At 38.7% G+C, this 13,174-nt stretch overlaps 1 protein-coding gene across 8 annotated transcripts in view; it reads right to left on the bottom strand.

The window, feature by feature from the left end:
• The window catches only part of PANK1 (pantothenate kinase 1), a 41,053-nt gene that overhangs the window by 12,225 nt on the left and 15,654 nt on the right, over positions 1-13,174 (bottom strand). For 3 of the 8 annotated variants that reach the window (XM_057370947.1, XM_057370949.1, XM_057370948.1), the window contains one exon: positions 5,502-5,854. The exons of 1 other annotated variant lie outside the window; for it this stretch is intronic. In XM_057370947.1, coding sequence (XP_057226930.1) covers positions 5,502-5,854 — 353 coding nt within the window. 4 more of the 8 variants (XM_057370950.1, XM_057370951.1, XM_057370954.1 and 1 more) reach the window with 4 other exon arrangements.

Raw genomic sequence — 13,174 nt, 5'->3', positions numbered from 1 at the left:
CCAAAGTTTATAAGCAAATATGCAAAACAAAAACAGAACCTGTATCTAGAAATGCTTTTTAATTAGATGTTTTTCCTACAATGTTTACAAAATGCATTTGCAGGTATTTTCCAGCCCTTGACAATTCCTAAAGTGAAGGCAGACAGCAAAATGGTCAACTTACCCTACTCTGCACTCCAGTAACTTTATTCAGCACAGTGCCTCTCTAGAGGTTATGTCAGAAAGTTGTGCTATGAGAGGAACAACTGCAGAACAAAGTAGTATACAGGACCCTGGAGGGAAAATTTATGATGATTACAGGGAAACCACATGTACATTTTTTAAAATAATAATTTTTCTTCATAATAGCMAGACTGTAGATATTCTGCTTTTTAAATGCTGGAGAAGGGAACAGCATTTAAAACACCTTAGACCTGAAGAAAGACTCCAGGATCATCAAAAGGAATGACTTAGGACTTCAACCATGCTGGCAAGCAGGTGCAACACACCAAGAAAGTGGCCARCATATTCCCCTATGACTGTAGCAACAAACTCCCGAAACACAGCTGATTTCAAGGATACAAAAAGTCTTTTGTTATTGCATATGGATGCTATTCCACAAAGAATGAAAGCCCATCTCTTGTACTCTCAAGAAGTGTTGGAAAACAGTGCTATCTCTTGAAATTTGGATTTGAATTTCTTTGTGGTTCGCTTTCTTTTTAAATAGCATGCGTAACATTAAAAAAAATAGCTGTATTCAAGTACCAAGCAGTATAAAAAGAAAACATGGTACCAGCTTGTTTCTGCTTTCAAGTAGGAAAGCATATATGTCAAAGACTTGGATTTGATTTGTTTCTTACTATGGGTGAGCAAATATTTCCACTTCAGCAAGGTAAGCATGAAAAGACCAGTCCTCTAGAAGTGAGGCAGCCATGACATATGCACTGAGGTTGAAGTCTAATGCATCACCATTTGTGTGCAGATATRTTTTCAGTAAAGCTCCAGCTTTACACTTTACACTTCACCCACTTTTAAGATTTCTGGTGAACCCAAGAAAGTCTGAACCTAGATGCAGTTGCAAGTTCATTTTTCTCTTGGACTTTCAATCACAAATCTGATTTATTTTTTTTTTTGCAAAAAACTGTTAGGAACATAACATCTTGCACGTTTTCAATTATCAATTACAACAGCCTTGTTTATTGTATCACTCTGGCTTTTATGTCTGCTGGGCATTGCTCCTGTTTTTATTTCTTAGAATAGCTTATGAACTAGCTTTTCCTTCCATCTCCCTCCMATTACCTCTCCTCCATTTTCATAAAGATTTTGCTTTCTTTATGTTTTTGATTATGTTCCCTTCAACCCCCAACTCTGCTTCTTTATGGAGCTGGAAATAACCACTCACGTTCAATCAAGACAAAGTCTAATGCAAATAAAACGCAAATCCAACATTCACTGAGGCAGAATATATCAGCTCTGGGCAAAAAAAGCACTCATCTGGAATGTTCTACAGAGGTCTGCCCKCTTGCACAGCTAGCCGTAAGGATCTCTTTTCTCTCTTGACAGGGAAGAGATGCACATTGTTTCTCCCCATTCCCTCAGAAAAGGTTACTTTACCCATTCTCTGGATGCTGCTTTCAACTCCAGCCCAGCTCCTACGGCCTGAGCAAGGGCCTCCAGCCTCCTCAGCAAGATTTTTGAGTGTCTCACACTAACTGTGAAAAGACTTAGACAGCTTACACATCCTACAACACAGGACAGCAAGTTTATTTGTTTTAAGATGAATAGCATCTATATGTCATCCTCAGGCATTCAGTTTGTACCACAAAGTCAAGCCTTACAATTAGCTAATAACTGGCACAAGAAAATCACTAGACACAACCAAGCTCACTTTTAAAACATTTTCCTTAAGTTCAGGGGAAGGTTGAGGCCTGAGTTTGAGTTTGYGTTGGTAAGAGATTTCCCTCCTTTCCTGTCCCAAATGTTCTTGATTAAGTGATTGGGGGCTTTTAGCCCAGATGCTGCTCCCACTGAAGACAGCAGTAAAATTTCTATCAAGGTAAGTCARGTTTTGCAGGTGTCTGTTCAGGAAAGGAATACAAAGATCCCACTTTGAGCCACTATAATAAACAGAAATTTTATCATAGGGCAGGTTTTAGACAAAAATCTGAATAATCCTTCCTCCCCTCACTTCACCCCTCCTTTACACAGAGCTGCTTTACAAAACTGAGTGGCAGCTTAAAAATTTATTCCTYATTACATTAACAGCAAACTTCTGTGCAAGTAATGTGCTTGTGCTGTCATGGAGAAGTCACAGAGCACAGAGAGATTTATCTCCCTAGCAAGTAAGTCTAAGTACTCCTTACTTTTACAAAAGTGGTTACTTGAGCATTTACAGAATATCTGAAGTGACAGTACATAGTCRGGGAAAGGAGGGAGGATTATCAGAATTAGGCTGCAGATTCATCCATGCCTTAACACCACTGTTACCTGAAAATAAAGCCAGCCAACCATAAAGACAAATCAGTCAGAGAGGAGGTAAAAAAATAACAAAAAAAAAAAAAAGCCCCTAGGCTGGAAACAGTCCTTTTGGGGAATTACTTACTGATGCTCACTTCAATGAACATTAAGTATAACCACATGGTTGGTAAAACTATTTCTGTGGTCTAGTTTAATGAATGGAGTTAATTTTCCTACTTCTAGGGGAAGCACTCAGATCTCCAGAATGAATCACATTATTTGCCAAGCTACTGACTGACAAAAGATCCATCATATTGCCAGCAGTCACCAAGCAGACCATGGAGACTTCTTCAGGCCTCCACCTCTCCAACACTGCAGATCATACGAGGGAGGTCAAATATCTAAACTAGGTAGCTTTGTAGTTTTTGTGCTTTTTTRCAGAACAGAAAACAAGCTCAAGGTAAACAGAATATGCCTCACCATTTTATGTTATTTTTTAATATACAAAAGCAACATAGTTTTCCAGATCAAACCTATTCAACTCATTTAGGGATTCAGAATTAGACAATGGAACAGAGGCAAGTACAACAGGATATTTGCCTGTCTCYTTTAAGGAGAAAAAACTTCTGTAATCTTAGAAGCCCTCCTTCCTTGGGATTTGAATGTTGTTTTGCAACATAGTGGATCTTCTGTCCTAAATCTATGCAATTCTTACAGTCACATTGAGAAATACTATGAAAGACAAGTAACTTAAAAGCATTTACACAGGAAAATGAAGAGGCAGAACAAAAGCATGCTAGCTTGACAAATTAATGAGTTTCCTAGCATATAGCCAGATTTTTTTATGAAAATAACAACATTCACAAATATACCTCAGTTTTTCCACACTGCTTTTAAGTAACAAACAGGAATATTTAAAGTCTTCTCCATATAGAGCATTTTGCAATACTGAATCCCGCAATAGCAAGATTTAGACCTGGCACATTTTCKCTACTTCTAGAGATGTGTTAGTGATCAATTACCTGAAACAGGTATTTCAGAGCTTTGACAGAGCAGTCCTGAAGCTGTTGTCCAGTTTCAATTTAGAGTCAGCAGAACACACTGATAGCCAGCTGCTGTTACAATGGCTAACGAAGTGTGACAATTTAAGTGCCAGAACCCAGAACACTCTGCCCTTTGAGAGAGATTAAGTGAGCAAACCTCCATGCAATGGTCAGTATTCTGTTTCTGTAATTCTCTATGGATATTACAGTTTGAGCCAAGAAACACTTGCTATAAGGGAAGGTGTGGAATTGAATAGCTTTAAGAGGTATCCAAAGCTCACTTAAGTGTTTGTACACTTCATGGATTGCTTTATGCTAGAAAACTCCCCAGCCATCCTTTATAGRGCTTGTCTTATACTGTCTGCAAGTGTTGTAGCACACAAGATGTTAACAACACTGCAGAGATGTGGAATTTCATGCCTAAATCCACCAGTCATTTGTTATGTGACCTCGTATTTGTGTTCAATAGCTGACAAAACAACCCCAACTTCAGCTATGGCCTCCTCTGCTATATTGACTATACTGCAGCTGAGAAGAGACTGATCCCTCACAGTAAATTGTGTATTTACAGCATGTAAGGCCAATGCTACAGAGATAAATGCTCAGCTGTGAGAGCYACCAGGTAACTTCCAGTTCAGTTCTACAGCTGTGGGAGTGAGGGACATGAACTTCCCTTCTTAATAACTTTTTTAATAAGGATAGTCGGCCTCTACAGAAAGTCTTAAAGTGACCTCCCATTGTCACTAAAGAATGCGACCTGAATGATTCCCAGGACACATGAAAAGATACTAAAAACYACCTAAATTGAGGCCACACTGACCAGAACTCAAACTCACCTCCTACTGTGGTGCCAACATCTTTACACAATGTGAGGCAAACAAGCTTTTAAGGACTCAATCATCAGTAGACTCTAACTTGTAAGCGACTCGCAATCAGCCTAAAGGACAAGAAATGTAGCACTAGTAGTGGACTACTACCCCAATTCAGAAACTTGATGGTCCTTCMTTGGACATGGAAACAGTCTAAAATTTACTGAAAGCAACTGCACAACAGTGCAACAGTCGAAATTCATCTTGAGCTCTTACAGTATTCTTTTTTCCCCTTAGAATCATGGTCATCTGGTACGTGACGATATTGATGACAGAAGGCTATTGACAAAGAAAAAAATCYCTTGTACAGCAGGAATGGATGCACATTAATCTTAGTGACACTGCTCTGGGACAATCAGATTAGTCTCTCTTTTACAGAAAATAAATGAAGATATGTCCCAATACAGATGGATACACAACAGACAACTACCCTCTGAATGCTTTTTTCTCTCCAACAGTTTGTACAACAGCTCTTCCATGCTTCTGCACCACGACCAATTTTAGAAGTGCACTCTAGTGCAAAACTTCAAATTTGTATCAGCTTCTGGAGTTCCCTCAAAAGGATATTTTTAACTTCTTGAGAATCTGGGACCTACTAATCTCATAAACTGCCTTTCTTTCAATGACACAKTCACAGAATTGAAAAGTTAGTGGTATTATTATGCTTCCACACACTGTTTCTCCCCCATGCTCCATGGCTGGTCTTCCAGATTCTTAATTTCAGTCTGTTTCAAGGTTAATACAAAGGGAAGGGAACCTGAATCAAATCTCCAGTCTGTTTCACATCTGGTTTCCAATAGATAGGCAGTTTGCAAGTACCTATAATGTCAGGCTTCTAGGGTGTCATAACATACCCTCACTTGATTATGAAGCATCTGATCATCACAGCTGTACTATAAAAAAAAACCACATACACCAAAAGCATCCTGCACAGTACACAGTAATACTACAGTAGAATATCCAGCAAGAATACCCTTCCCTCCCTCCTTCATATTCTCAGCAATGTCACCAACTAACAAACGTGAATTGATTCTGCTGATCCTAACCAGGACGGACCAAAAAAAGTTATTTTCCCATCAAGTTTGTATAGACAGGCTCTCATGATGTTTTCCCAAAGTTCTTCCCACTGAACCCATGTGAACCATTCACGTACCGTTCTAAAGTCTTCCTCAAACTTGTAAGCTCCACCTCCCGTGGCACAGAGCGTAGTGTGCAAACTGGAGAAGTTCTTTTCACTACCCATCTGTATGAACCTGTGCATGGCACAGCTAGGAAAGCGAATGAAGTGCAGGTTTCCTTTGCGTCCACACATAGTCAAATTTTTCAGTTCAAGGTGGACATCGCGAATGCCAGTTTTACCATAGGCTGTATTGGAGGTCAAGTATTTCCTAATGCTTTTCAGGTTCTCCACCTCCTCCTGTTCCTCCTCTGCAGTAATGTCTTTAGGTTCAAAGTAGACCAGTTTAACCAACGTTCCACCGATATCCATTCCAAACCATGGGAATGCTAAGAACAAGGGTTTTGGGAAGGAAAAAAAAAAGAGAAAGTCACTATAAATATACAGGCTAGCCAAATCACTTAAATAATCTACTGAATGACAATTCAGCACAGTCAAAATAGCACTATCTGCTCCTGAGAACTGGGGGTCACTCATGTCCAATTCATATGCATTAAAAACATCTCTAAGTTAAGCCTTCATAAAGCTTCAGTTAAGAAAAAGAATAAAGAAAATATCAAAATATTCTTGTCCAGTGAAGCAGGTTTTAATAAAATAGAAACATTTTTTTCCCCAGGAAGCCATTTCATGCTTCAGTCAGCACCTTTTGACAGAGCACATTTAGTGCATTTCACCCAATTGGTGCCAATGGGTGAGAAATGAAATGAAACTCTGTTTCACCCAATTGGCTCCAATTCTGCCAATACACTTAAGGGGAGGAGGAGGAAGAAACAACCAAAYAAACAGGGGAACAAGATTTCTCAAGTCATATTCCCACTGCGTTACATCTACAATTGCCTTTCCAAGCGGGGTCAGAATTTCCATGGTCACAAGGCTCTTTCTGAAGAGCAGCAATACAGAGCTCCCATTATGCTGGAGGCCTCCAGAACCAACAGCTCTATTGGACTACAACACTTGTATACAGTAGCCAAAAGTGAGCTGGCTGATGTTCAGTATTTACCACTGACAGATCTGTCCTTTCAGCATGGACTCCCTTTGCTGGTATAGCTGTTAGTCTATCATATGACTATATAAGAAATGCCACCATTTGCTTCTCAGCTTCCCACAGCTGGCCTAAGTCCTCCAAAACCTTTGTTTTGTTAACAGCAAAAAAAAAATTACTATGGAGAACACCCAGCAGAAGATAGTAATATGCAGATAGAAGATACTGACTGAATCAAGCTCATCTACCAGCTCCATTTATATATATACATGCCTATCTTTTAAACAGTAAGCCAGTTAACTTTATGAAGCAATAAGGCATGAGAATACAAATTCTATATACAGGCACTGCAGATGGAGCTAGCAATGTTTCTTAGAAAAATTAAATTAAAAGTACTGAGTATAAGACAAGAATCTAAGACACACTTCTAAAATAGCAGTCACAAAGTCAGCCCCCTGCTTTTTYGGGAGAATCAGGTGGACTTGCTAGAAACGTGATTCTACCAACTAGGGCATCTCAAATTGATACGAACTTGAAACCATAAATACCATATGCATAGCTGATTTTTATGCCAGTGAACTTAAAAATAAACAACTTGGAGGCACTAATCACACTGTTGTTCCTCACGTGATCACAGGTCACTATTAAGTTACTCAGCTTCAGGCTGAAAGGAACTCAAAGTCTTTTTTCTTACCGCAAGTAAGAAGAGTCTCAGCATCATCYGGCTGAATAATTTGAAAGTCTCAATTTCACACTTTTTTATATGCCTTCCCTGCCCAAACCAATCCTTAAATGTCAGACATTTGAAAGAGTTATTTTGCTCTACTGCTGTATGCCAGGTAATTGAATCATCATTTTTTCCTCATTGCTCCCTACAGACAAGGTAGGCATAATGCACAAACTCCAATGAAGTAATTGTTATCTGGTGTAAGGTCTATTTTTTTTTTCCTCCATGCCATACAAGCTTCCCAAAGACAGTAAAATTAAGTCTAATCTGAGGTTTAGGAAGATACATCAACTTAAGCAGAAACATRAGACCTCCCTGAAATGGGAAGAATTCAAAACAAGTGTTTTTCAAACAGGGTTAATTTTAAAGATGAAACATGTTTCATCTAACCTGTAACTGAATGTTACACTATGTTTACACATATGTTAAAAATATGTTTACACTAACCTGTAACTGAAACACTTTTAAAAATACAAGATAAATATTTATGCAAAATYTGTCTGGTCTACACTGCAGAACGTTGCAATGCAGTGGAGCTCAGGACACCAATCCCATTAATGATTTACACAAATCTTTATTTAAGCTACTGAGAGCTTTAATTACCTGTCCCACTGGAACAGTAAGTCTCCTCCTCAGATGTACCTKAACTATGCAAACAGGAAGTTTCATTTTAAAAGCAGCGTGGTTGGACTATGCAATACAGAACTAGCCTGTAGCTAAGTGTAAGCCAATTTCCATTGCCTTTTATTAATGGCAAAAGACCTGCTATGCTCTACCCACACCAATGACTGCTTTAAAGCCACAGTGCTGATTTCATCTTTAACAGAGGCAACAAGCATTCCATCCTCCTATCAAACACAAACCCAGCAATAAAAGCKTTAAGTACTAACAGCTGAGAGTTATTCATAAATTACTGTGAAGACATTTGATTTTGTATCTTAAACATTTTGAGGAGTTATAACCAAATCATTCACAAAGAATAAGTACTGTAGAAAACAACTATGAAGTTATTTAAACTTCACATAGTTCTTGGGATAGCCACACATAATGCTTGCATTTATAAAGAGAGCAGAAATACCAGGACACTTTTTTTTTTAGTTTATTCTCTCTCTAAGTTCCTTTCATTTTGTTGTGAGCCAAACAGACTGCTGAAGAAAGAAAGGAACTTTGCTTTTAGAACACCAGCAGTTTTCTTCAGCACAAATAAAGAGCCCAAGATCCGTCAACAAAAACAGATATTTCAGTTATGTAGAACAGCTTAGTTTTCTTCTCAACTTCTAACACCAACTCTGTTGGAATTGCAATAATTCAACAACCATCTTGACTGGTTGATCAATCAGGATAAAAATCAATTCTCAAAGTTCCTAACAAAGTCACACTGAAATTTATACAACTTCTGTACAACTGGAGTGACAGTAGAAATACTTCTGTATTCCAGTGATTATTTTAAAATGTATTCATTGTATCTTTTGTTACTAACAATATGCTCCAAATCAAAATGCACCACTGACCCATTATCGGTTCTTTTCCCTATCTATATATAATTCATCTCAGCTGGTAGCTATGCATTTCAACTTTCTTGGTGCCACTGAATGTGGTGCTAATGGAAGTGTGCACACAGAATGAAGGTACTCCTGGGTTTTGCTGCCCCTGCGAATATAGAGAGTAACGTGATTGAGAGGCCACCAAAATTATTAGAGCCTGCTCAGTACTACAACCAGAGGTCTGAAAAAATAGTATTTGTGTACATAAGTTTTCCACAGACTTAAGGGATAAAGGGGAAAAAACTGGGGAGGTTTTTTTTGGTTTGTTGGTTGGGTTTTTTTTAGGGGGGAAGCAGGGAGCGAATGTTTCGGGTTTTTTTGTTGGTTTACTTTAAACTGGAAGCCCAGCATTTCACTGGTAACCTGAATAAGTTTCCAGTTTCTATAATTACAAAAGGCCAGGAAAGCAAGCAGGGAAAAGTAAAATCCAAATCCATCCCACACACATCTCAGGCTGATCACAGTTAGTAAAAACTGTGTGATTTACTATGAGCAATAAAGGCACTGGATATGTTGCAGAAATATTCCCACAATTTAAAAAAAAMCACCTCTTAACTAAAGTGGTCTGATAAGGCATGTAAGCTTATTTCTCACTTTTCAATAGGTATGCAAAATAACTCTTGGATCAACTGAATTTATTACTGTGGTGAAAACAGAACTATTCTACTGCATTGCTACACAGCAGTAGGTAACAAAAAGTAACACTGCAAAAGCTAGTTTTAGGTCCCACAGAACTGATACAAAAAGTATCAAGATGAATCGTGTTCTTAAAAGTCTAGCATAAATCAAAGACTCTACTTATCTTCTTCAGAAAATTAATTCTCTTTATGTTAAGAAACCGTGCCAACTACTTACTGGTTTGTTATCTTGAGATAAAAATCTGTACTAGTCCAAAATTTAGCTGCAGAAGCATGTGAGAATGCAAACAGAAGGTATCTACAGCATTGCATAAGTWGGTAATCTGATGCACACCAACAGCTGTGTATCTGGGGCAAAGGTTCACTCACGAGAAATTCCACAGCACATTTTACCTAGTTTCTGCATTAACTCTGAAGTATAAGGCTATTCCTATAAGGCATTGTTATATTCAGATTTCAACACCTTGGATTTTTAAAAATCTTACACTTAACATACAATATAAGGAGGGCATGTGGAAAGTAAATATCAAATCACAACATTCTTCTTGTGGACAAGAGCTCAGGAGAAGCAAGAAYGAAAGGGAACTCTTGGGTCATCCAATAACATTTACCTCCATTAGAGATAACCAAGGGTAATCCTTTCCACACATTTAAACAACCATCACATAAGGTTAGCTGAATCTTTTTATTCCTCAACTTTTAGAAAGAGGTTGTRCCCAAATCCTGCAGGTTAAAACATTCTTCTCTCTACATGAGCCCTGGATTTATTTCTGACCAATTTGCAGCAGTTTCTTCTTTTGCCAAAACTGTTTTAGCTTATATATCTCTTTAACAGGACCTGTATTTCCTTGAAGACAGACACAGTATTTCAATTTTTTTATCAATAATTTGAATGGCTGTATCGACATTCTGAAATCTTAGTCATAAGTAACTCAGCTGAAATACCTTAGTTTYAGCTGCTTTTCTTTCTGAACACATATATGTTGAAATCCTATTACTTCATTTACATTTCATTTGCATTGCTTGACACTTTGATGATCTAAGAACTTCCTGTTTTAATTGGGTACAGAAGAGGTGCAAGAGCCAAAAACAGTAATAAGGGAAAAAATCAAAATGAGACACACATAATATGGCATAGTATTCTTACAGCTTCTGAAAGCTGGTATTTGTTACAAAAARATAAGGGATAATAGCTTACATGTATTTTTCAGGTACTTCTTCATGTTTGACACAATTATAAAAGACACAAAACAGAAACAGGGTTTTTTTTGAACAAAAATAGAATACGTAGCTAAAAAAATTAATTGTATCTGCTCAGTAATGAAAGTTTCTTCAAACCTTAAAAAGCTAGAGCTAAATCATGCACACATATCAGGTGAAGCCTTCCAGTTCATCTTCAGCAGCAGGGGCTTATTGAATGTCTTCCTCCTCACCAGAAAAACAAACAAAACCCAAAAGTTACAAGCAACCCCACATAAACTTCAAACCCAAAAGCAGAGAGCTATTTGTTAAATAGGTGTGACAATCCACATGAATATCACACACTGATTTCTAAAGAACAAGAAAACTGACAAAAGCCTAATATCCTGACAACCCATCTAGTTAAACTAAGGAAAAAAGAAAGCAAAGACAGAATTCCCAGCAGAAGCTGCGCTAGGGCAAGTCTGCTGTCACTGCAGGCTTATCAGCAAAGCGCACTGATTTCACAGGAATCTTCCCTTCCAAGAAGGGAAAAAGACTTATGAATATAGAATTCTATTTCACTTTGTCAGAATGTAAAAACAATAGAGAAAATATATAAATAAGGGCTTACAGGAATAATTGTTGCAGAAAGGTAAGTTTCATTTGTTGAAATATTGGGAAATGCCAATTATCTCATTATCTTCTCAATTACACAAAGCAAACCCTGCAATCAACACTGTTCTCACATGCCATGTGGCAACTGCATTTCATTTTGCAATATGTACTTAAGAACAGAATAAACATCTGCAAAGGCCAGGATTAAAGMACCAGACACAGCAGGAAAATGGTACTGTGTAGTATTCACTAGAGGAGGATGCAGTAGAAAGATATGCAGTACCAGGATAGTTTGAGTAATAATATAATGAAGTTTTTAAGCTGGTGACAATGTGCTATCATTATTTCCTGCATGACTAATACCAGATTTCAAATGTATTCTTGTACAAAATACACTAYATATATTAAAAAGTGTATCAGCCAGCATTCATATATTTACATCAGCAAACAAATTGCCCACAACAGCACTTCCCTCAGCTGCTATTTTTATTAAAGCCTCATTTCACTAAAATGCCACATCTGACAATTCAGCTGTCATACATCTCAGGCAATATAGTCAGTCGCCAATGCTTTTTACTCTGATGGGCTTTGTTCCCTCAAAATGGGATGAAATTCCAAAGTCCTCAYTCTTTCTTAATCAAGTGATTACCTGAATCCCTAAAAACTTTATTATTTGCTTCAAAATAGTTTTTACTGTTATGGAGAGTTTGATATGCAAGTGCTGACTCTTCTGGGTGACACCAAATCCAAATGTAAGCTAGTCCAAATTTTGCAGGTTTTGTTCATTAAGAGAATGTGAAGCAGGACAAAGATTGCAAAACCAGTTCATAACGGAGAATTATTTGGTCACTGATAGGTTAAAYTGATAAAAGGACTAAATTAACTATCAACAGGTACTGTAAGCACTACCTGATTAATCAATCAGAGAACATTCAAAGGGAAAGTGGCATGAGTAGCTTAACAAAAGCATTGAAAAAGCCAGGAAAAGGCACTATTATGCAGTTCTATGAAAGCTGCAGATCTTCAAGGCTGTTTCTGAATATTTTGCTCTGTTTAACCAGAGAAGTTTTTTTACACATTCACTTCAAAACAAATGAAAAAAAACCAAAACCCAGAGTAGCTGAATGCACATTACTTCCTACTGAGTAGAAACATCTTTTTAAGTTTTGGCAGCAGGCAGCTGTGATCCTGACTATCCCTGATTACCCTTTTGGAACAGGCTGAACTTGTAACAAAGAAGCAAACATTTGTGGGCTTTATTTGAAGGGCTAGCAAAATGAGAGTGAAAAGRAATGGAGTACTTTTTCCCTTAGATTGTTTTACTTGTAGAAATTACCATGGAATTACTCAATACCTCCAAACCTACAAGCAAGAAAAGCTACTAATCAATCAACCATATAGAATTAAGCAAATACAGAATTAACTAATAGGATGTTTGAGTCTCACAGCCTTAAAACCAAACTTGAAATAGACAACTCATAAAACCTCTCAAATGAGAAGCACATTACAAACTTAACATGTTCGCAATATATTTTTTTCCCCGCCGATTAGAATAACTTGCTCTGGGTTCCCAGATCTACCTTTTTCTTCATTCTAACAACGTCTGGGAAAGGAGCACACACTAAGCCCGCAGATCCTTCCCACGCTCCAGAGCGCCCCGGTGGCCCCCGGCGGGACGGCGGCCCGGCGTTACTCACAGTGTTTCTTGGGCACTATGAGCTTCATGTGTGCGGCGGGGAGGYGGCGAGGCGGGCCGGACGCTGGGTACCGCCCGAAGCGCTGCTCGGCAAAGAGCGGCCGCCCGCCGCCCGCCCGCGTTTGTGCCGGGCCGCCGCTCCCCGCCCGCCGCCGCCCCATTGGCGCAGGGCGGGCCCGGCCCACGCGGGAGCGGGGCTGTGCCCGGGCGGCGCCGCCGCATTGGCCGGCACGGGGCCCTCGCTCCGCCCGCCCGGCAGCCGGCG

This window comes from Malurus melanocephalus, unplaced genomic scaffold (assembly GCF_030028575.1).
Source record: "Malurus melanocephalus ecotype Western Australia unplaced genomic scaffold, MMel_1.1 scaffold_137, whole genome shotgun sequence".
NCBI classification, from domain to species: domain Eukaryota; kingdom Metazoa; phylum Chordata; class Aves; order Passeriformes; family Maluridae; genus Malurus; species Malurus melanocephalus.
The sequence above is the reverse complement of the archived record's forward strand: the minus strand, read 5'-3'. Positions and strand labels throughout refer to the sequence as shown.